This window comes from Peromyscus californicus, unplaced genomic scaffold (genome assembly GCF_007827085.1).
Source record: "Peromyscus californicus insignis strain IS unplaced genomic scaffold, ASM782708v3 Scaffold_6__1_contigs__length_162567912, whole genome shotgun sequence".
Taxonomy (NCBI): domain Eukaryota; kingdom Metazoa; phylum Chordata; class Mammalia; order Rodentia; family Cricetidae; genus Peromyscus; species Peromyscus californicus.
Window position 1 is genome coordinate 130046520 of NW_026294584.1, and position 24798 is coordinate 130071317.

At 48.3% G+C, this 24798-nt stretch overlaps 1 protein-coding gene across 1 annotated transcript in view; it reads left to right on the plus strand.

Annotated features, from left to right (window-relative positions):
* The window catches only part of Syn2 (synapsin II), a 154008-nt gene extending 132396 nt beyond the window's left edge, over window positions 1-21612 (plus strand). Inside the window, exons 10-13 of the mRNA XM_052720879.1 lie at window positions 750-899; window positions 13834-13894; window positions 17714-17966; window positions 20709-21612. Of these exons, the coding sequence (XP_052576839.1) occupies window positions 750-899; window positions 13834-13894; window positions 17714-17966; window positions 20709-20844 (600 nt within the window). The 3' untranslated portion in view covers window positions 20845-21612. The remainder of the gene's footprint in view (window positions 1-749; window positions 900-13833; window positions 13895-17713; window positions 17967-20708) is intronic.
* Window positions 21613-24798: the final 3186 nt, after the last annotated feature.

The following is a 24798-nucleotide window of genomic DNA, read 5'->3' on the forward strand; positions in this document are numbered from 1 at the left end:
GCTGTGCTAGCTCTCCTTTCCCCCGTTAAAGGGAAAGCCATGGCAGTGTGAACCTCACACTACCCCCTCATTGGGCTCAGCCTTCCTGAAAGTAGGGGAGTTGGTGTTTCCAGAATAGTAGTGTCAGGAGGCCAAAATGGGTTTCAGATTCAAAATATACCCCATAGCCTGCTTAGCATGGAACTTTCTAGATAACCCATACCACCCTCTCAGAGTAAGCCTGTTTACCCTCTGCAAATGAGAGTTGGACCATAGAGTCTATGGTGTTTTTAAAGCAGACATTTCCTAAAGGAAGGAAACATTGCCCTAGATACAGGAAGAATCAAGATCAGCAGAGAAGCTGTCCTGGTCAGGAGCAAGGACAGGAAGCAGGCTGTTTGAAGAGCAGAGTGTGTTTGGAGACAGACGGAAAAGTCAAGGATGAGAACTGCCTGCTCCAAGGCATTCCCTCCCATGTCTTCCTGCTCCTGTAAACTTCCAGCCCCAGGCCATCCCCTCTCCTGCTTATTTCCTCTTCCCACTCCCAGTAGCCAGCACTCTGCATCTCAGAGCTCTGTCTGGGTGAACGAAAAGGAAAGGGGTCATGGCAAACGTTTGCAGCAGGAGCAAACAGTCCCCATCTCTGCTGAGGAACACAATTCCAACCAACCAACCCACTTTGCTGACTTAAACCATATCAATTCCCACAAAGCATAGCGGGCCTTTATATTTCCAGACCTTTTCCTTACCTGTGCCACATCTTCCACTAGGTCATGGACTGTAGCATGCCACTGATTGGGGAACACCAAGTGGAGGACAGACAACTCATCACCGATCTAGTCATCAGCAAGATGAACCAGCTCTTGTCCAGGACTCCTGCTCTGTCTCCTCAGAGACCCTTAACTACCCAGCAGCCACAGGTAAGCAACTGCAAAGAGACCCAGCAGTCATGACCCACTGCAGATAGCTACAGACCTAGCTGGGATCCAAGGTCTTTTCCCTCTTCCTTCTCTTCCATTTCTTCCCTTCTGGGTAATCTTCAAGTGCCCCCTTTAGAGGTCCTCTCTTCAGCAGTTTGCAGTATCAGCTATAAAACTACGCAGAGGTAGAGTGCTGGATCTTCACCCTGAACTTGAAGACTCCAGGGAACTACCTCACATTTCTCCTGTGACTCAGGATGTCTTGTTTTGAATTAGGAGATCTCTGCAGAAAGTCTGAACCAGACAGTTCACTGCCATGTGTGTGGCATTATCTTTCTGAGAAGGCTGCTGGTTTAGAAGGAGGGAAAAGTTAGTCCCCAGTTCCAGGGGAGACTGACATGGTAAAATTCAAATTAGAAATCTGCTTTTGTTCCTGTGAGAGAGAAGTGGCCTTCCCCAGTTCATGTGGTACATGACTCTCATCACAGCGGAAGCATCTCAGATACACTTCTACTGTAAAATCCACACAAACTTCTGTAGAACATTAGGCCCAGGAGCTCTGCAACAGGCCAAAGAATGGATAGCACCTTGGGCCTGACATTCTGAAGTCCATGAAGGAGGTATCTCATTTTTCAAAACTATATCCAGGACTCTTACCTGTGAACTTTTATATAGTAGAGGTTAAGAACTTGGACTGTGAATCAACGAGTCTTAGCGAGCTTTCCCCTAAACATCTGTGTAACTTTGTAAGGAATCATTTCCCTTTAGTGAAGTCAGGTTTTGACATTTTTGTTAGGAATTTCTTAGAAACCTTCCCTTCAATTCAACCTCAAAGAGTTAGGGGGCTGGAACAGAATAGTGGAGAGTGCCAGCTTTGAAATGAACATCTCCCAGTTATGAATTCTAAACCTGCTTCTGTTGGCTTTATGGCCTTGGACAAGGTCCATTGCAATAGTTAAGAAAAAGTAACCAGAGTCCATATCCCTAGAGTTTTATAAAAACTAAAAGAAGAAGAAAAAACCCTAGAATAAGTCAGAATAAATGAAGTACCCAGTGAAGGCTAGGGTATGCAATAGACACATTCTGGGTTTGGATCCTACATGAGGCCTGCATAGATACCAGCACCTGATCTGGAGATGAGGAGTGTCCTGCAACATTACACTGCACTCACTAGCAAACAACCAACCTTCCAGCAATCCTTCAGTGAGAAAGAGTAAAGGGCTGATAGTTTATACTGGGCATGGAGAACCAGACTAGGTTATTTAGGGTAGAAGCTAATGACTCGAGCATTGCAGAATCCGTAGATAGAAACGTTGATATTCAGCCGGGTGGTGGTGGCACACGCCATTAATCCCAGCACTCGGGAGGCAGAGGCAGGCGGATCTCTGTGAGTTCAAGGCTAGCCCGGGCTACCAAGTTAGTTCCAGGAAAGGCTCCAAAGCTACACAGAGAAACCTTGTCTCGAAAAAAAAAACAAAACAAACAAACAAAAGAAACGTTGATATTCAGGATAATGAGCCTGAATTGCCAAGAAGAGATCGATATTTTAGGCAGTGGTATAAATGGCACTTAAGGTAGGTAGAAACATGATGTATAATAAATATTTTCCCCCAAATTGACTAAATTGAAACAATGTGCCAGTTGGCAAGTTAGATCCCTCTCCTTTGTCCAGTGGACCCAATCTAATATTTTTTGTTTTCTAAAATGTTCTTTAGAGCCAGGCTTGATGGCATAAGCCTTTAATTACATCACTGGAGAGGCAGAGGCAGGCAGATCTTTGTGGGTCCTAGTACTACCTTCCAGTGTATGGATTGCCTCGGTAGATAGTTAATGGTAACCTGTAATCACATTGCAGATTTAATTTCAGCACAGGAAGTCTAATGGGACACACCCAAATCATATCTAAACTGTAATATGCCTTGTTTTACAAACACTGAGTATTTTCAGTTTAAGCATCTTAGCATACCATGCTGGAAACCAGGATACTCGGGGTGGAGGAGGGGATGATTCCCTGCTCTGTATAAAATCCCCCTCTCTCTAGACTGTGAAATGGAGTTAAAGTAGGTGATTTCTAGATCTCCTCCGACACCAAGGCTACCCGAAGTTAGCCAGACCACAAAGTCTGAGGGCATGGTCCTCCATTAGACTGCCTTCTCTTCTGACATCAACTGAAAGTTCTAGAATTCCAAATATTCTAGAGTTCTGCAGGGATCAGGGAACTCACAGTTGTTGTGTTCATGGTCACTGTATGTTATAGGAAACAACTCAGATCAAAACCAAGCCACATGAAGATGCATGGTGAAGAATCTGAGCGGGTTCTGAAAGCAAAGCCTCCACGGCTCCTGGGCACGCCTCCCCCCTTCATCTCTGTGTGGTAACACACAGGAATATTGGCAACCGGAGCAGGCACCTGAGCTTTACTGTTGGGTTATTGCTGGGACTTCATTACCTGACCCTGACTGATTGATCTGATTAAACTGTCTACACATCCCTCCTTCTCTAGATGTCAAACTAATATGTGGTCTAAGGGGCCCACTTTGAATAACAAAGACACTTTGATCCTTCAGAACCACAGGAGTTTTGAAGTTTCTTCTTGGAAACCTGATGTAAAAGCCAAGCTACCCCCCACCACAAACTTTTCCCCCCAAGACAGGGTCTTTCTGTGTAACATCCCTGGCTGTCCTGAAACTCACTCTGTAGACCAGGCTAGCCTCAAACTCACAGAGATCCACCTGCCTCTGCCTCCAGAGTGCTGGGATTAATGGCATGCACCACCACCACCACCAAGCCTCTCTTAAGGCAAGGCTGAGTTCTTTCCTGCACACATGGTTAAGTTCATATAAGTTTCCCAGATGCTTCCCGCTCCTTGTGAGCAATTTGACCAGGCTTGCTCTGCACTTTCCCCTGACTAATGAAGGTCTAATAACCTTAAGACTTACACAGTGGATGAGATGTAGTTCTGCCCAAAAGCCCTTTGTGTCCTGACTGGAAGTGGTGACTGAATTCCTGCCTGAGTGGTGTCTTCTGTGCCTTCTGTTAACTTCCTCCTGAGTCTGTGCTTTGACCCCAGGCTGCTCAGAAGCCAGCAGACACCCAGCAACAGTCTGACACCTGGCAAGATGCATTGATGGCCCTTAAGCCACGACTGTGCTGGTCACATTTCCAGACCCTGTTTTCTTTAGATAAGGACACTCCGCTGATGATTGAGAAGTCATTCGTCATTCTAAGCCCAGGCTCACGGACCAGTCACACCTTCAAAACCAGCTGCCTTCTTATTCCTGTGATCCTACCTCCTTGCCTCCCTGTACTTTACCTGCACGAATCTGTTTCTAAGGCCCATTCTCCACCTGTGATCTGGGTCCCAGCTCTGGCTTTAAAGTGCCCCCTCTCTTTTCCTTCATTAGTTTATCCCTTTTCAAATGATCGCATCCATATATAAACATCTCCCATTAAAAAGCAAAGAACCATAAAACACCCTTCAACCCCTGTTCTCTTCTAACTGCTGCTCAATTCCTCCCCCACTGTTTTACACGCTGTCACCTCTTTATCATGCCACATTTCCCCCTCAGACCACTCCAGTCAGCTGCCACCACCAGCATCCCCCTGAAATTGCTCTTAGCGGGGCCATCTCCACGTCAACAGTTCTGATGTCACTTCTCTTGCCGTGGCTTCACAGCAGCATTTGGCCCAGCCGCCTCCTTCAAGACACCCCTTGACAGACCTCTGTGAGGCGCCCTTGCTCATTTGTCTTTCCACCTCAGTGGCTTCTTGTTATACGTGTGTGACGACGTCAGGAAACAGATAAACACGTCCGCGCATTTCCACAGTGTCAGATTTATTGAATGACAATAAATCCACAAGGTGCAGTGCTTTTAATGGACACAGTCCGCCCGATAGCCCCACCTTTCCGTGGTCACCCAGCTAAGGCAACACAAGCTCCTCCATTGCAATCTTCATTACAAACGTTAACTCTAAGATTGCACATCACACACCGCACAGTATCTCTCCCTGTGCGTGCTTGTGGACTAAAGAGCGACTGTGGCGGGTTAGATCAAGAGCTTTCCAGGAAGAGGCTGACAGGAATGTAAATAAAGGCCGTACTGACAAGATGAGGAACCCAAACCTCGCTGCTGTGGGGAAGAAGCTGGAGAAGCAGCTGTCACGTCAGCTACAGGTGTCACCTGCAGCTCTGAGAGTGGAGTGTGGAGCCGAGCTTGACTGTAGGGGCTGAAGGGCAGGAGAGGTCTAGAGGAAGGAATAAACAGGTCTAGGTCACAGGGGCAGAAGGGAGTTGAAGAGCCATGTCAACGGTGGGGACTGGGCTGAAGCTCAAGGACAGTCAGGAGTCCCCTGTCTGCATACACACTCTGGTCAGATGACGGGCTAGTGAGGTATTACCATCGCTGTTCTGGGTGTCTACCCCTGGGCCCAGTGAGAGAGTTAAAGCCTTTCTTGTCTGGTGTGTCTGGTAAGTTCTTAGGCCCAGTTTCCCTGGTGTAATGTAAATCTATAAGGTGGTACCTTTTTAACTCCAGGAACAATTCTTTTGTCAGGCTATGCCAAGTAGATGGTGCTGGACAGAAGGTGTTGTGTGTATATGCATCCAAGGGCACAGGCTTCCTCCATCTTCAAAATGGAGCCAAAAGCTACTCATGAAATGGAGTCCCTCAGGGCAAGGCACAGTCTTAAAAAAACAACTTTTTATACAATGTGGAATAACTTAAAACAGAGCAGCTGTTAATATTAACTTAACATTTCCTTCCCAGCTTTCTTTTCTGACCCTCACACTTCTGATAAATCTCTAGATATACCCTGAACTTGTGAATTCCCTGGTGAGCTGGGCCAGCCCCTGTCTCTATCCTGCCTTGACCACTCCTGGCAATTCCAAGTCCCATGTCTAAGGCCTGCTAACACCTTTACTTGCCTGTCTGAATACAGCATAGGCAGAGCACAGATCTTGCATTTCTACCAACACCTTATCCCTTCCCTTTGCCTAAGTTTCCCCAGGCTGTTTACATAGGCTGTCACCCAATCTCACCCCTTGCCATCCTACATTTTGTGCTCTGTACCTAGCCACGCTAGTCCCAAAGGCCTAGCCTCTCCCTAAGATGTCTTCCCTCCTTGGCTTTCGGCACAGCTCACTGTTTGGTACAGGAACTTTGACGACAATCTAACGTTTCTTCAGTCGTCCAGAGTTGCCGCTGCTTAGCAGCTGCTCCCCTCCCCTCTTAACTTGTGTTCTCCCACTTCCTGTCTCGGATCGTGTGACTCTTTTGTTTGTCACTTCTACTAGAAGGCACGCTCCTTGAAAGCTGGAATTTGTTTACCATTTCATCTCAAGGGCTTAGCGAAGCCTCTAGACTCTACTCTCCATGCAAAGGACTCATGTGGGGCTCTGCAACTGGGATACTCCTGGAGTTTTGATCTCATGTGACTTCATTGATGTGGTGCAGGCCTGTACAAACTAAGAGGCCATGGCAGCATCGCTAGGCAACGTAATTTCATGAGCCCACCATCATATACATGGCCAATCATTGAGCTAAACATTGTTATGCAGCTCACACCTGAATGTCACAGGTGTTCTAAAAAGGGTGGTTGAGAGCAGTTTGCCCAGGTTGTAGTCAGTTGTCTCTAGAAAATGTAAAGCACAGTAAGTAACAAATATAAATCTGTTTTTAATACCTCTGCATTTAGTAGCAGCTCTTTACAAATGACAAGGGTACAGTGTTCCTCCTATCCAGGCAAATCTCTTCCACCACCTCTGTCCCTGTGGTAGGCTTCGCACAATGTAATTGATCATGTGTCCCTGTTTGGAATCAATGCCTTTAATGGCTCTGTCATCCTGTTTGGGGTCACGTGTCTAGGTGCTAAGGAAGCCTTGGTAGTGTGCGAGCAGAAGAGATAAAAACCAAGAAACATTGCCTGGGTCCCAGCCCGCATGTCACGTCTCCTACCAAGCCCCTGCGTGTGTCACGTATGCCACTCCTCGGTCAAGCCACTCTTGTTAGTGTCTTTTGTGACCATGGAGCCACAGGCTGAAAGAGAAAGAACTCCTGGCTTGCGTTGCATAGCTCTATGGTCTGCTCTTGGCTCAGTGATATCAGTAATATAGAAGAGGACCAGGACAGACTTGTGACGAGCTTGTCTGTCCCTCTTTCTCTGTCCATCCCTGTTCTGTCACCAGAGCATTCCTTCCTATGACTAGAGATCGCCTGAAGGAGGCTAGAGGGAGGGAGGAGAGGATGGTGAGGAGTGAGAATCCCGGGCCTTACCTGGAGTGGATTAAATACGGAAAACGTAAGCTGCTAACTGCTGTGCACCCTTCCAAGATTCAGGGGGGTACTGACCACATCACCAAAGCTGAGAGGTGAATAGCAAAGCTTGATTTGGCTGTCCACGGCTCAGTCTCAGCCTGGCTGGACCTCCAGGCTGCCCCAGGCAACTGAACCTCCACACAGGGTATGCTGTTCTCAGGGTGGCAGTGACACCTGGTGGCCAACGGTTGCAGAGCCTCTGTGGTCTACACGAACGGAGCCTCTTTCCCTGTTACCCTCCCTCTCCTCCCCCCACTCTCCCATCCCCTAAACACATTCAGTCTTTGAGAATTGGGAATTGCTTTCTATTTCATCTCTAGGGCTTTGGAGAAACCTAGCACCTAGGGCTGCTGGATGTGTCAAGAACAGCTGGACAGCTGGGAAATCCCTGAGAAGTGTGGGGTGTCTCATCAGGATCTAGACAGGCCTGAAGCTGGGGCTCTGGAGAGAGCTGAGAGCTGCCTTCCAGACCTCCAGAAACAAGAGAGAGACAGTCAGGTCTTGTCAAGAGAGATGGCTTCCTTGTCTTCATGTGCTGGGTTTTGTTTGTTTTCATGTCTCTTCATTGGCCTCATACTTTTTATATTCCTGTAAAATCTTCCAGGGAGAAAAGACCAAATGATAATGCAGGAATTTCAGATGCTGAGGAGCGAAGCAAGGCCTGGCCTTTCTTCAGTGCTCCTTGGTTATGCATTTAGCCAGCTGCCTGTTTGGCTTGTGGGTAAGACGCATAGAGAACTACTTTAAGACCAGGCCTTTGGAAGCGTTGATGCGCATTTGGTACCTGGGACAAGGTGAAGCTTTCTTCTCCCCGAGCTGACCGCATCATACACTGGATGTTGCTTCTGGTCCGAGGGTGGTATTATAACAGGATGGATTCCAGCTGAGTGCGATCAGAGGAGAGACCAGGATGTTGGTGGTTCATCTACGCTATGGACAGAAGTAGAAGGACTGTGGCAGAGGACGTAGTTCAGCTGGTAGAGTACTTGCATAGCATGCATGAAGAAGCATAGCCCTGTGATCAGTCCCCAGCACAGGCATAAGCCAGGTATGGTGGCATGCCTGCAATCCCAGCATTCTTGTGGTGGAGGCTGAAGGTCATCCTTGGCTACACAGCAAGTTTGATGCTAGCTTGGGATACATGGGACCCTGTCTTAAACAAAGCAAAACAAGTCAAAAGAACTGCAGTGGGCTGCCAGCTGTTTCCAGAAGCTTATGACTCAATGTCTTTAGCTTTCTGATGCCGTCACGGATTAGAAATGGTCCCAGAGGCAAATCTGCTGGAAGACAGGCTTTGGCCTTGTATAAGTAATCAACTCACCGATACTGAGAGCAGAAACTGTCACTCTGGACCATGTGACTGTCACATTAATGTTCAGACCTCAGCAGAATAAGCTGCTTATTAGGGAGGTGGTGAAAGGGTGGGTGGGAGCTGATGGAGCGAGCAAGTCTCAGAATCTTCCAGAACTAGAGTATTGTCCTCCAGGCTGCATGCAGCCACCAGACCTGGGAGAAGCAATGGGAAAAGTTCAGAATCAAAGGACTGAGGGGCTGGGGAAATGGCTCTGTGGTTAAGAGCACTGGCTGCTCTTGCAGAGGACCCAGGTTCAGTTACTAGCTCACAGCTGTGTCCCAGAAGATAGTGACACTTTTCTCTGACCTCTGTAGGCACCAAGCACACACATGATACCCATACATACATGCAGGCAAACACTCATACACAGAAGATGTAATAAATAAACTTTCCAGTGAGCTTGTAAGTCCAAGGAGACCAAGACTGAGAAGGGATCTCTTCACTCTGAGAAGTGCAGCCCACTTAAGGAAGGGCACAGCTGTCCCTCGGATCCCACATCGGGGCTGTTTCATTTGTCCTAAGAGGTAAAGTTAGGACAAACCAAAGCCTTCCTGCTTCCCACAGCAGGACTGGCTTCAGAGAACTTGTTCCCCAGTGAGTAGAAGCTGAGAACTCAAGGAGATTGGGGGCAGGTTTAGATAAAGCCACCAGTGACTAGATCCCTTAACGAACTATTAAGAGAAACTGGCTATTTTGGGACTGTCTTTACTTTTAGGGACATCTTTAATCACTCGAAACTGACATTCTGACCTAGGGTGACTTGATCCTCAGAGCCCCCATAGGACTTGTGGCCCCTATGGACCATTTCTGGTGTCCTCAGGTTATGGGAGGGCCACAATCCAGGCAATGGTCTTTGCCAGCAGAGTGGTTCCCCCGGGAGGGAAGGAGCATCAGCTCATCCTTGGATACCTTTTATACCCTTGCAGAGGAAGGAAGGGGGGCAGTAGCAAGGGTGAGTCCAGAAAGGTCTCAAGGTGCTGAAAACACACTGTCCCCTTTGCTCTGCAACCTCCTGACCACATTCCTTCCCGCTGCTTCATTCTCCCTGGAGTACTGGACCGGGGAAGTGAGGCCTGGGGGAACTGATCAGAATAGTTCTGTGGCGTGGCCAGCAAGGAGCTTGGCCTGGCCCCTTTCCTGGGGCCAGACCCTGGGACCCTTTCCCAATTTCCTGTCTCAGATATGCTGAGCAAGCACAGGCCTTCCTCCTGGTGGGGGCAGCTGGTGTTAAGCCAACAATTCTCAAAAGTTGAGTCACCCAATGTCTTTCCTTCCTCAGCTTTCCATCCTGTTGGGGCCTCACTCAGATAGGAGCTCCTCTGCCGGTCACAAAAGCCATAGGGTGGAAAATTAGAGGTTCCTTTAGCGAAACCCCATAGATCCATAGCCACGGGCTTCGTTTCTCTCCCAGGCCAGTGGTTTCCTCTCCACTCATCTCAGGAGCCATTTACTCTTCCTAATCTGACTTTTTTTTTTTTTTTTTTTTTTTTTTTTTGCAACTGAGTATATCTTTCAAAACTGAGGCATTGATACACAGAGAGAAGGCATGGTCTATGGTCTAAGCTAATCCAGAAGCCTCCATGTAAGAACTACTGTGCACAAGATGACAAGAAGCCACCCAGCAATGTCTTCTCCACTGGTGCATGATGTTCTCACACTATAGAGTTATTCTTATTTAAATAAAAGCAATTAGGTTGACTTAGATCATTCACTGGCTAGGACTTAATGGTTTATAAAGCTCATCTGTTGTTTTAAAGCCTCGACATGTGAGATGTTGGGCTAGTGATTCTGTGTTTGTTCACGTGTCAGGAAAGACAATGAAGATGATTACCCTGAGTCACCTGGCTGCTAAGGAGAGCTGGATCTAACCCTACCGCTCTGGAGGCTCTGTGCAATACCGTGTACCATGGCTTTTTGATGTGCCTGTGAGAGCACAGGGGATGGAAAGAAAGAGAAAGCTGGGCATTTGTGGTACTGTATGAGGAAACTTGCTCTCCTCCCCTCATAGCTAAACGCTCGGCCTGTCAACACAAGAGAGAGTCTGTGCTTTACCAGTGCTTCATGGGACGTTCATCTGTCCTGCCCCCTGGCTCCCTTGATTGCTAAATCCCCATAGACCCAGCAGAGTAGGATATCAGCCTAGTTAGCCTCTGTGGGCAGCAGCACACTCTCCTCACTGAGTCCCCCCAAGCCTGTGCCTGCAGGATGTCTCTGTCAGGCCCAGCAGCCCTGGGGCTTTGCTTGCCTCAAGACTGTACTGCTAAGAAGGGCTTATCTCTTACCCCAGTCGTCCAAAGAGCTGAAAAAAAAAATGCACGAAGCATTAGTGGAAGCCTGGAGCTAGAGGAGCCAGCAGACGTCATCTGCCTGTGACGACTCGTGTCCCCTGCACAGTGTCTCTGGCCAGAGTTTTTCTAGGTGCTGCTTGAAGAGCTCATGGAGGGAAAGGCACCACCACCTAGGCCACCCTGGACGTGATTCCCACGGAACACTGGCGCTGCCGGGGTCCCGTCATTTAAGCCGTGGAGTCTGACCGTTTGGGGAAATTGAGACTCAGAGGTAATCTTGTCAAAAGTCACAGGAGGAAAGTTGTTTCCAGTCTCTCAAGCCCTTATCTCTTCACAGTCTCTGCCAGTGCACCCCTTTAAAGAGGTGCCCAAAGTGCTGACGGTGCCAGAAGGCAATGGATCTGCTTCTCTCCCTTCCTAAGACACAAATGCACCTTCAGCCACATCAGTCTGGGCACCCCTAGCAGTCACCCCTTAAGTCCAGGGTATCATGGGGCTTCATCCACTCCCTCCTTTCTATGTGCTGGTCACAGGAGCTGCACTAAACATTCTTACCTGTTTGAGTCAACCAGCTTCCTGAGAGCACCCGGGCCGCTCAGGCTGACCCTAAGTTCCTGTCTTGGGCTGGCTATAGGCCAAATTTTGGCAGTGACGCCAGAGTGGCCAGATTTCTGTGGAATTCAGCATCCCAGGAGGCTCTTGGTGACTGGAGACAGATCCCGTGGTAGCCAAACTCCATAGGGAATAAGCCCTCAGCTTCTAGCAGACAGCAGGCTTGTGGGAGGAGTCAGAGCGTCTCAGCCTGGCAAGGGACAGTCCTAAGGGACTCTCCTCCTGGCCTCCCTCAGCCCCTGAGAAGTCTTCAGTCCACAACCTCAGTGGAACCAGGGACAGGAGAAGCTCTTGAGGCGCCATCAAGGGTAGCCAAGGCACGTTCCCAGGCTCTAGCCTTGAGGACTGCCTCTGGGGCCTCTTCTCCCAGAGCTTTGGGAGGGGCACTTTGGGTTTCATTATATCCTTGAATGTCTCACATGTATATTTCTGTGGCTGAGGAGAGCCAGATCAGCCTGCATGGTGAGTGCCTTCTGTGAGGCCTGAGGGAGAAAACTGGCAAGAACAGTCTAGAAGCTCCACAAATTGGACTTGTGCTGCCCTGAGAATCTGTCTTGGATAAGGCAAGGCCATGACACTGGACATATGGCCTAGAAAAAGACTGAACAATAAGGTTTGGACCAGAAGGCACGGGTGCTTTTAGGACATGTTGGGAGCTGAAGGCTAGAAAGGTTGATTCCAACAGAGCTGAAGCAATTGGGCGTGTTAATAAAGCAGTATCTACCACATACAGCCATTGTTGGGTGGGAGAGAGAGACCACATAGAGGGCCCATTTACCCGGTACACAACAGACACCCAAAAAATTTCAGAACTAGAGAAACTAAGTGGTACAACTGGTGAGAGGTGTTAGGAGGCTAACAGTGGCCATGAAGAAGAAAGACTAGGTGAGTTGAAAGGATTGGGAAACTATTGTGTAAGCGAAAACTGATAACTGCTTGACCAAAGGCGGTAAATGGAAGACGGCACCAGAGGGAAGAAACGAGGAGCGCTGGTGGATGAATGGGTTGGGTGGCCACCAGCTGGCTTAATGGGTGTGTGTGTGTGTGTGTGTGTGTGTGTGTGTGTGTGTGTGTCAGGGCTCAGAACAGGTCTCCTACACCCAGTGAGAGTGCTTGAGGAAGGGGCTGGAAATGCTGGTTCTGTGGCGGTGCTGAAGGTGGTTGACAGGTAAGACAGGCTTCCTTCCTTGCTGAGAGGTACCCAGGACACGGGCAGAGGTCATGCCCGTTACTGTATAAAATCCTGTACAGTTGGAGGTGTGTCATTATTTGAAAGACTGAGATACTGGGAAGGGGACACTTGTACTTCTAGGGTAGGAGCTGGGAACTGGCCATGGGAAGCTGGAGGAGAGAAATGGCCAGACTCAAGCCCAGGGAAGTGGGAAGCAGGGGGAGAAAGGGCGCTGGTGTGGGAAGAATATCTCCAGCGGTGAGGGGCCCGGAGAGGGAAGTGAGAGACAGCTCGAAGGCACATTTAGCCCACTTCACAGCCCTGGGTGGGGAGGTACGCTCTGACATCACCATCGGCACACTTGGCACACCTTGGGTTTAGAGAATGTTTCCGGTGCACCGAAGACAAGCTCCAAACGTGCCTGAAACACAAGTGTGAGACAAACCAAGTCACGTGCATCTTTGATCCTGTCAGGACATAATCAGAATCACAGCTGGGAGGAGAGGAAGCGTGGGAGTAGAGCCACGTCGTTGGGCAGACTATGATTCTGCAGTTTGAGACAGCAAAACAACTTGGCCTTGAGTACTTTACCAGTGTTAGCATCTTACCCTTCCGCCTGGGTAAGGTTCTGAGAAGCAAACATCGGTTTCTCCTTCAGGGCCCGCTCCCTCAGGTGGTACAGTCTATCCCCAAGAGTGGTCAGACCCCTAGTTAGCCCCCCCAACTGAACCCATCCTCCAGTTCATGCGGATTGGAAAGGAGCCGCATCTAAGCTCACATGCCTACCCCACCCTCCCCCAGTCCCTATTACCTACCCTCCCCCAGAGCCATGTACAGCCCAGCAGCTTTCCTATCAGATGCTGGGCCTGGAAATACAAAGTGAACCTGGATGTCAGGCTGTGTGGTGTGAGAACAAACTTGAAGTTCTGAATAGAGTAAGTCTACAGTAAGGAAGTGAAAGAGGCTCGAGGATGTCCTAGACGTCTATCAGCAGTTCCAAGCCCCACACTGTCTACTCCCTAAGCAGCCACAGTGCAGAGGCTGAGGGTCCTTGGAGGTCTGGAGGTCTGAACGTCAGGACTTCCTGAGCAGATCCCAGGACCCCCAGCGCAGCCTGGCCGCTGCACTTCTCTTTGGCGTTTGCTTGGAACTTTGTCTTTTATCTCTTGCGGCTTTTTTTGTTTTTGTCTTCCAGAGTGGAACACTTAAGGAACCGGACTCCAGCAAGACCCCACCTCAGCGGCCACCCCCCCAAGGTTGTTTACAGTATATTCTCGACTGTAATGGCATTGCAGTAGGTCCAAAACAAGTCCAAGCTTCTTAAAGTGATCAGTAGTTCATTTTTTCAAAGCAGAAAATTTAAGCCAAAAACAAAAAGAAGAGAAAAGAAAGGAAGGCGGGGAGGGGAGCGGCAGACCGTCCGGCCGGTCCGCTGCTGTGTCCTCTCAGTGCTGACTGGACTGCTTCTCCTATGCAGTGTCAGCCTGTCTGGTAGTTCGCCTGTCGCTGTTTGTGCTTGTAACGCTTTCACGTCTTCTGTATAACTTGTGGTGCCAGGGCTGTCTGTCAACAGTGTACAAAAGCATCGTGCCTCTCGCGTCCAGTGTGACTGTCTTCTGGGTGGTTTGATAGTGTTTTTACGGCGGCACACAGTGAGGGGTGAGGTCTGAGCCCTGGGGCAGAGGGGGAGAAACAGCCACCGTCAGGGCAGCCAGGCTTCTCTCCTCCTCCCCCAGGCTCAGACTCGCCTCCTCCCACTTACCTCCACGAGTGCTTGGGATCTTCAGTGACCTGTGTTTTACTTCCTCCCTGCATGACTAGGGTAAATAGATAGCACTTCTAAGAGATTTTCAAGGTCTACTTTTCATAGTTCCATCTGTTGAATTTGAAGGCATCCATCTTTTTCTCCATCCGCTACCATCTGGTGCAGTTTGAGTTCGTGTGAATAAGCTGGCTGTGCCTGTAGAGCGCTTGTGTTTTTAGTGACAAAATACAAATTTCCAGGAATGTGTTCTGTATTTTATAGACCCGTGTTCCCTTCACTTTGATTATTAACTAGCTACAGGTTAAGAAGCTAATAAGGGGCCGCCAATGTGCAATATCCAAGTGATCTCCTAGTCTCTGTGTGTGGATCTCGGTGCCTGCGGATGTTCTGCGGTTGCTGTTTCTGAGCTGGCCATGTGTGCTTCTGTGGAACTGGGGCTGCTGTGTATTCCTCAAAGCTTGACCTGTGAACAGAGCTGATTGTCTAGCCGTGTTGAACAGAGAGTGCAGGGAATGACTGACAGTCTGAGACGGAGTTGATCATTCCTCAGGCTTCCTAACAGGAGACCAAATCAGACATGTCTCCTGTCACCTGGCTGGGTACTCTACCTACATAGCTCTGGGCTTGGGCCCTTTAGTTCTTAGTCTTGGCCTCTTTGGAGAACCCAAAGCAGGGAGCTTTCTGGACAAATCTGGCTCAGATGTCTGTGTGTGTTGGACAGAGGCCCCATACCTTGGAGAACCATTACCTGTGTCTGTCCTTCCTTCTGACAAGGAGCCTCGAGCAGATGATGTAGTTGTTAATTAAGCCAGAACTAGAGGGTCAGTGCCTCATCTTGCCATGGGCAGGGCCAGAATGGGTTCCAAGTGGCCTTCTCTAGTCCCACAGCCCATACGGGGGCTCATGTCAGCAATCTGCCTTTTAGAAGAAATGCTTCTAGCTCGACTTTTACATTCCTCACCTTCGTGGTGACAGGGCCAGGTTCTGGACTACCAGGTCTGAGGAGTAAGCAGGGTTGGTTGTATGTAACTGAGTCAAGGGGCACATGCCCTGGTTTCTCTTTTGGTTTCTGGAAAATTCTGAGGCTGTAGAAAAATGTGTATAGTGTGAATGTTGTCATCTGTGACCCTTCCCTTAGATAAAGATGGTAGTCAGTCAGTTGTAAATATATACATATATGCACTTTCAGGTGGGGTAAGAGTCAGGTCCTTAAACACCTCCTAGTCTAAAGAAATCCTCCAAGAGAGCAAAGGAACATTTCCCAGAATGGAGGAATACACTTTTGTTTTTTACTTTTTTTTTTTGTCCAAGTTGTGAGCTGATGGTGGTGTTGCTTCTCTGCATGTTATCAGTGTGTTACATCCAGGTGCTTTTCATGTGACATTTGTGAGCCACAAATACAAAGTTGCCATTTGAATTCAGTCAGGCTCCAGGGTGGTGTCAGCCAAGGCCTCTCAGGTGGGGGTTAGAAGCTGATGACAGCTCCCACTGCCACACGCAAGCAGACAGCATCACCTGACTATCACGTGCCCTCCGGCAGCATGCTAAGGGACAACTCTGTGGCCTGGGGGGCACTTTTGTCACAGTGTAGGGTTTCTGTTCAGGTGTTCTGTTCCCATTTCTTTTCCAATGTTGTCCCCCCGCCTCCCGTTTTGTACTGATCTGGCTGGGAGGTGCTGCTGGAAGTGTGACGAAGCACCTCTCTTTTGTGACTCTCTTGTACAGCTCAATGTGCAATAAAGGAAAAGTTATATCTGTCTTCAGTGTTAAGTTGTAAAGTTTCTGGCTATTCGATTACCTCTGTACAGGTGGGCAAGCACTCAGGTTTGTGATACAAGAGGCTCAGCTATCAACCCGAAAGAGATGCTGATGCAGTAAACAATGCTAATGAAGGCATAGTCTTGGCGTCAGACTTCAGGAGACAGAAGCTGGTTACCGTGAAATAATTGCCTGATCGCATAGTTACCCGATGTGGCTTTGAACTCTTTAAACGTGCAGAATCCCACATATCTTACATATGTATTTTTATGTGTAACAGACCCTGCTATTAATTGGTGACTGATGATAAAGGGGAGCCCATGCCACCTAAGGGAAATGAGCTAGTAATCCTGGGTGCACAGTAGCATAGGCACACTCTGCCTCTGCAGAGGACATAGGAGTGTTCTGGTTTCTAGAAACTAACAGGACCAGTCTTAGCTATGGCAGGCCCATGAGTGTAGACTCTGGGATTGAGGTGAGAAACTGAGTTTTCCAGGACAATTAGGAATCATTTTCACTCGTCAATGTGTGCCCATGGGGTCATCTTTTGACTTCAAAGATGTGCAGACCCCCTTCCAGAAAGTATGAACCACACTTTCTGTCCTTCACCCCCTAGACAAAGGAGGGCTTTTTTCTCAACAGGCCATCTAACTGATGGTTCTGTGTCTCATGCTGGGTAAAAGGTATGCTGTTATTAAGGGGGCTGTTTGCCAGACGGTGCCCACAACATCCCTGGGGGGAACCTGGGGTTTGAATGTCTGGAGAATTTCCCCACACACCTGAGCAGTTTGTCATGATGGGGCCCTTGAGGATAGCACTCAGGTAAAGAGTGCCTGGGAAGAAAGGATTGATCCTGGTCGTGGGAGTTAATGCACCAGTGAAGCCCAGGTGGGATGGGTGTGGTAATCAGACACCTGCAGGCTTGGAGCAGGATGAAGGCAGCTCCATGGAAACAATGTCAGTCACTGAGGATCTTAAGGCACAGAATCCTTTCTGAACAACTTTCTCATCCGTTATCATCTTTGAAACAACTACTATCTTTAAAAGATAATTGTAGGACCTTTAGATGGTTTATGGTTGGGGAAACTGAGGCCCAGAGAAGCTTGGCATCTTGCTGGGGGAAGTGTCACTGGGAGAGTATTTTCTCAAGTGTTCTGACTCCTGCATCTTCTGTGTAGATTTGGGGGTTTCTTAGGAATCCTTAGAGCAGGGTGGCTTTTTCTTGAGGACTTCTGGGAAGTAGAGCAGAGGCCCTCTGGTCAGGAGGCCCTCTGTAAGGGAGCTTCACTCTGTGGGGCTTCCCAGTCCTCTGCCTTCTTCCCTGCCCTTCTGACTTCTGCTGTGACTAAGTTGCTGAGTCTCTGAGGAGGAGCAAACAGTGATGATGTCTTGTCTGAGGACTCCCTTCCCAGCTCTCAGAGCTTTGGGTAGCTACTTACAATATCACTTATCCTATTAGCAATGATCTAACCACGCCGTTTGAGATAGAGATTCTACTAAGGAAACCCTTTGATATGGTTAAATTATGAAGTTTTTCTTGTACTGAACCTAGGGGGCCCTGGGCAACCCCAAGGAATGCAGCCCTCAGGCAAGGTGCTGCCTCCACGTCGGCTCCCTTCGGGACCATCACTGCCATCTTCTTCCTCTTCCTCCTCCTCCTCTTCTTCCTCTTCCTCGGCTCCTCAGAGGCCGGGCGGCCCCACCACCACCCACGGAGATGCATCCTCCAGCAGCAACTCCCTGGCAGAGGCCCAGCTACCCCAGGCTGCTCCACCACAGAAGCCCCAGCCTCACCCACAGCTCAAGTAAGCTACCCCAGCAGTTCCTTACCCCCTTTCCTGTCCCTCCTCATGGGCTGTGGGCCTCTGACCTGCTGCAGAACCACCTTCAGGTGCCACAGATAGTTGATGACGTGAGGGAGGGGTTGGTGGTGGTGATGGGTGTGGGGGTTCTGTTGGTTTGCTTTTTTGCTGTGTGTGAGAAGAACGGCTAGACTGACTTAGGAAGGGAGGAAAGAGGGAAATTAAATCTTGCCTCAGGTTGAGCTGGATGCTCACGCCCACCACTTTCTTCATGAGGAATTACAACAGTCCACCTCTGTCTAGCCTCATGCTAACTTGAAACTCCCACTCTTTTTTCCATATGCATGTCTCCTAAACTTAAAAACAAACAAGCAAAAACCCTTAACGTCTTTCCTACTTCTGACTCAAGGGTGTGCAATCAGCAAGCCTGCCCAAAGGAAAAGGGAGAAGTGCTTAATTCTATCTCCACTTTTACCTTTCTGGAGGAAGTGTAGGTAGCAAAGGTGCTACCTGGTAGTTCAAAAGAGATCCATCCTCCTTGGTACCCTCATTCTCCATTCTCAGCAGTCAGCCCAGGGGCCCCTCCACACTGTTCTGCTGCACAGAGACCTGTGGAGCCCTTAGAAAGAAGTAGTTCTGTCTGTCCTTGGGAGGGTGGTCCCAGTGCAGCCCACTCTGCCCACTCCCCAGAGCCACACATGCCAGTTTTAATATTGCTATGCAGACTCTGTTACCACTCCTAGCAGGCACAGCAGCAGCTCCAGGGACATTGGAATGACCTACCCTGCTTGTAGGTCAAAAGAAGTGGTTCTTAACCTGCGGGATATGACCCTTTTGGGGGTCAAATGACCCTTTCACATGTGTCACCTAAGATATTTACATTATGATTCATAACAGTAGCAAAATTACGGTTATGAAGTAGCAATGAAAATAATGTTATGGTTGGGGGTCACCACCACATGAGGAACTGTATTAAAGGGTTGCAGCATTAGGAAAGTTGAGAACCACTGCTCAAAAGTGATGGACAATAGTGAACCTTCAGAGAGCAAGAGAGAGGCTGGACTTTCAGAGTCCAGGTAAGCACCTGTGAATTGTGCACATAAAAGAAAACTTTGCTCAGAGCTACCCATCTAAATCAGTGGCAAAGCTGGGGCTTGAGTGTCCGGATGGTCACTTCTCCAGGTCTTCTAGTCACACACAGTAGAAGAGGCATGGCTACTGTTGTTCTCCTGCTCAAGCCAATAGTACTTCTTATATCCAACTTGCTGTCACCTCCCCAGTTCAGCAGTTTGTCCTTGCTGAGTGGGATCATCGCAGCTGCTCTGGCCCCAGTATAAAAGTGAGCTTATGGGTTGTCATTACCTCTGGGTGAAGCTGACGAGCAGAGCCAGCCTCTGGTGATGAGCTGGAGGCTTGTACCCGGTGCCCTCTGCTTGTGCATGCAGAAGTCTCCTTCTCCTAATGAAAGGCCGGACACCTGTCCACAGTCCCCGTGGGAGGAGAGAATGACACACAGGTGGGACTTTCCTGGATGCACCCAGCATTTAGGAGAGGGATGGAGGTCCCAGAGGAGTCCTAGAGCCAGAAAGACCCAGTGGGAGTCAAGAGACAAGCCAGGCTGCCAGGGAAGCCAAACCTCATGTTTCCTCCTGCACTGTGGTGTGGCTTCCTCCCAGCCTCCAGCCTTCACTGTTTTTTTCTGAATCATTTGCTATGAAAGGATAAGTTCCTAAAATGTGTGTGTGCATCTGTGTGTGTGTGGAGGGGTGGTTGGTTTTTTTTTCTTCATTATAATATTGCTAAATAATCATGGCCCAATATAGTGTCTCTTTTACTCCTATATACCCCAAATCCCACAAACTTCATATCAAGGTTCATCTGAGGAAGGCTACAGAGGTGACTGTGACCACATGAGGCTAGAGCTGTAGCACAGTCAGCAGAATGCTTGCCTAGCATGCACAGAGCCCTGAGTTTGATCCCTAGCTCTGCATAAAACACGGTGTGGTGGTACATTCCTATCACCAAGCACTTAGGAGATAGAAGGCCAAGGGTATATTCAGCTACACAGGGAGTTCAAGGTCAGCCTGAGATACATGAGATCCTACCTTTAAAAATAATAATAAATGCAAGACCATGAAAACAGAGGCATTAGACTTTGTGGATCAAGCTGAAGGTTCCTTTGAAATAAGAGAGAAATAGGAGGACCCAAGAGGACCCAGAGGTCATCATCCTACCAAAATCTTCATGCCACACATGAAAATCCCAGGGCCAGAGTGACACGTGGCTTGCCTGAAGCCACTCTGGGGCAGAATCAAGTCTCTGAAGTTGAGTCCATCTTGACAGTTGATGAAAAAGAGGCCAGGAGCCCACACGTGCTGGTATCTGCTTTCGTCAAAGGAAGAGGGTGTGAGGTGCCTAGATCCGCACTTAGAAACCAGGAACTTTTAGCCTCAAATGAAAGACACAGCCTTTGAGTCACCCATTCTTCCTGTTTCCCCTCTCGCTCTCACCCTTCTCTCTGGTCCCCACACTGCTCCCATCCCTTCCTGTTTCAGCAGCACTGAAGTGAGGAGGAAGTAGCCAAGGGCTTCCTAGTGCCTAGCACAGCCCTCCCAGCCATCTCTTGCTACCCTGTTCTCCCTGGGGAGGGAGTGGGGAGTTCTTGTTGTGCACCCTCCTGTCACAGCCCTTCGATGCCTCACGAGGAACACCCTCCTCATGTTCTCTCTGGTTTTTATCTTCAAGCAAGTCGCAGTCCCTGACAAATGCGTTCAGCTTCTCTGAGTCCTCCTTCTTCCGGTCTTCAGCCAATGAGGATGAAGCCAAAGCGGAGACCATCCGGAGCTTGAGGAAGTCCTTTGCCAGCCTCTTTTCAGATTAGCTCTCCAGATACACGAGGGCGCCCGGCCCGACCAGGAAAGGCATCTAAGACATTCACCAACAACAGTCTGCCATGTTTGGTGGCGATGTCCCATGACTTGACATGTGTGGCCCTTCCTCTGCTCCTTTGTGCTCAGTAATTTGTGCAGCCCAGAAATGACCAGGTGACAGTCTCAGGGCAGGTGCCTACCCTGAGAGGGACTGACAGGAGAGGAAAGGGCTGTTTCCCTGTAGTCTTAAGAGCTTTATTCTGAAGTCATTGCCATTGTGAATTTAGTGGCCTTATTGTGACAGAGTCATCGTGTCTTATTCTCCCCTGTGAAGCCAGGACCTCTGTAACGGAGGACTCCCGGCAGCTTAACCCAGCTCAGATGCAGAGCTCAGCATGTCCTTGTAGTCAGTGCGACCTGTGGGAAGAATGTACTTACCTAGAAGTAATATTGGCTCTGAGTTTTAGGAACTCCCCCCGCCAAAAGCTGGGTGTCCTGCGGCACCTGTTGAAAGCACACTCACCTGACCCTGTGCTCCCTAGACTGTTGTGGTGGTGAAGTTCCTTGTGCCCGTTGAAACAAGAGAATAAGGACTGCAGTGTCTCCTTTCTCCTTCTGGAGAGCAATCCTGGTGTGTGAGCTGCAGTAACCTTGACCTCCCAAAGCTGCGCTGTAGAAGAGAATGCATGCCGCTATAACAGCAGTCCGCCAACCTTTGTGTCCCTCACCTAATGAATGTCAAGACCTTGGTGTAATAAAAGCAGCAGCATTAACTGGCATTTGATTCAGCCCTGAGGTTCCCTGTCTAGGTTGAGCACATACATGGGGCGTGCAGGTGTGTTTGTGAGTAGGCAGTGAAAAGTCCAGGAGGGTAAAACTACTGTTGTTGTGTGTGTGCATGTGACAGCAGGTGTATGTGTCTGTGTTGAGAATGTGTGCCTGTACCTTAAATCACATACCGACGCTCCTGACAGCTCCCCAGTGGATCCGTCTCCCCTAGAACCACTGACTGTCTGTCAACAGCTTGGCATTTCTGCCCATTTGACTCAGTTCACAGACTCTAATATGCATAACACCCCTGGTTGCATGTCAGCCAAGTTAGACTCACTCTCCCATCTTTCATTATTATCCTCAGCTAACGTACACAAGGTAGGGCCAACAAGACAGAAGCAACTGGCTCTGATGAATGTGGTCCCACAGCTGTGGCTCAGGAGCCCTGAAGGTCTGCTGCTGGGGTAGGCTCTGAGGGATTTTACTCCGACTTCATCGTGATGCTCTGAGGATGTTTCCAAAGACTGCTAATGCTCTGAAGATCAATTCCACATTAACGCATGTTTAAGAAAAATCAGTATGTTAACATTTTAGCTACATAATTCCCTGCATGTGATATGATTTAACAAGTTAACACTCCTTAAAATGCCACTATCTGACCCCTGCTCACAAGCAGGGATTCCAGGAGGTCAGAGAATGAATTTCGATGGCACCAGGTCTCCTTTCTGAGTCACGTTTATACCATGGTTTAGGGTCTAAGGACTGAGGCAGGTAAGATAAGAAGTAAAATCCCACCTCACCCATTGAATGGCACCTGATGGGTGATAGCCTTCTATTCTTCCTTGCACAGTACACTTACCTAGGGTACAGACAGCCAGACAAAAGACAAGGGGAGTTGGAATCTCTCTCTCTCTCTCTCTCTCTCTCTCTCTCTCTCTCTCTCTCTCCTCTCTCTCTGCTGGGGATGGAGCCCAGGGGCTCAGGGCCTCACTCATCCTAGGTAAGTGCTGTACCTCTGCCTGCATCCTAGGTCAGCACATGCATTCTGTTTTTATACCGATTTGTGTGTCTTCATAAGAAAACTGAAGATCCGAAGAAGCTGTTAGATCCAAAACTTAGATGTATACCAATGTAAACGGTAATTTGAGGATGTCACAATGCAAAGGGGTCTGGTCTAAAGCCAATGAACTATGGGAAAGGACTTAAGATATATCTGGGGAAACAGTGAAGGAGAAGGGTCACAGATCTTAGGTTTTGTTTGAAGAAATGACAGCATATCAAAATTCCCTAACTTGTTTAAGGTCGGCCAGTTGGTCAAGTGGTGAAACTAAGATTTAAACCCAAACAATAGGGGCTCTGAACATGGTTCCTTGGGTACAGCACCTGCTACACAAGTATGAAGACCACAGTTTGGATCCTCAGAATTCATGGAAAAAATCCAGGTGGGTGTGGTAGCCTGCCTATCATCCTAGTGTGTGGAAGGCAGAGACAGGGAATCCCGGAGCACACTGGCTACCCTGACTAGCTGAAACAGTTCTAGATTAAGACAGAGACCCTGTCTCAATATGCAAGGTGGAGAACAAAGAAGGAAGACATCCAGGGTAACAACCTCAGGCCTCCACATGTGCTCACACATATGCATGTGTGCCAGCATACATGTGCTCACATGCAGATGCATATGCACACTACAAAGAGAAAGCCAAGCAATAGCACAGTAGGGCGTATGGCCTTAATCACTTTGCTATATCTTATTTAATCTTACAGGTTCAATAGGAAAGAATTTTTATCAATTTTTCACAGTGTAACCACATAATACAGTACATACAAACCTGGCCAAGGGGGAAAGAGGGTGAGAGGTCGGTGGACTTGTTACCAGTGTTGACCCATTGGCCTAAAACCATGAGTAACATGCACTGTGTGTCTTATTCTGATCAAATATAATTCTGGCTCTTAAAAAATTACTCATTCTTCCACATGTGATGTCAAAACCAAAACCACAAGTAGCTTATTTAGAAAGTGAGTCACCCTGGAGGGACTGTTGGGGCAACAGAACGGGGGAGGGAGCATTTACTATAGTCATGCAGTGCCCTAGTCCAAGGGGTACAGGAATTCTACCCAGCCCCACTAATAGATCTGGACCAGGGGTGGGGTGTCCCACTGAGAAACAGACCTCACAGTATTTAAAGAAGATGGTCCCAGAGACTTGGAAAGCAGTACCCCACAATAGTCAAACATCCAATGAATAGTGTGAATAAAATGATCAAAAGTTGGGTCAAATGGTTGATCCTAATCTGCTGTAGATTCATAAGCTTTTGGTCTGTAGGCCAACTGTGGCTGCCATGCAGATTAGATTACCTCTCTGTGGCTTATTAGAATTCCCTTTGACATCCTCAGCTCAGATGAATAAACAGAAAACTTCATCCCTGCCCTTATGGGGCTCCCCATCTCCCAGATCAAGGTGAATAAATTCTGTTCATTATGTATTTGTTGGTAATTCTTTATTGTGTATTTACTAAGCTCAACAAATTTCATGGGAAGAATATAAAACTGAGCTATCCAAGGTTTCTGCATTCACAAAATCCACAACTATCAGGGAAGATGATGTGAATAGAAAAATACTGTCCTAAGGAATGCAATCATGGTGTCAGCTTGGAAAATAATAAAGTTGATACTATCAATGAGAATGTGGGAAACTCTACACTTGCACATTGTTCGTGCAAGCATGTGTGGGCCCTACCACTGTGGGGGATCATTTCCATCATCCAGTGCCCAGCTATGCCTTAGGAATCTTCATTTCTGAACACTTCTGGAAACTTCCTGTACACAAGGAAGCAAACAGAAGAATATTGGTTGCAACATGGAAAAATAAAGAAACAACCAAACATGGAAAACAAATAACTGTCCTTCATGGAGGAGTTAAATCATATACTGTGACTTATTCATAAATAAGAAGACTTTATGAGTTAAAATATGTGAGGAATTCAGATGAGTTCTGATAAGATATGGAAAGAGAATGAGTAAGGTGAATTACGCTAATGTAAGATGGACAACAAGCTGTACATGTCTCAGTGGAGGATATGTCTAGCTCCGGGTCAGAAAAGCCTACGCAGTAGTTAGGGGAGAGCTGGGAAGAGTCCACAAGATTGGGAGGCCTGTCTGCTGGGCTCCGGAGAAGTGGGTGTAAAGAATTCACT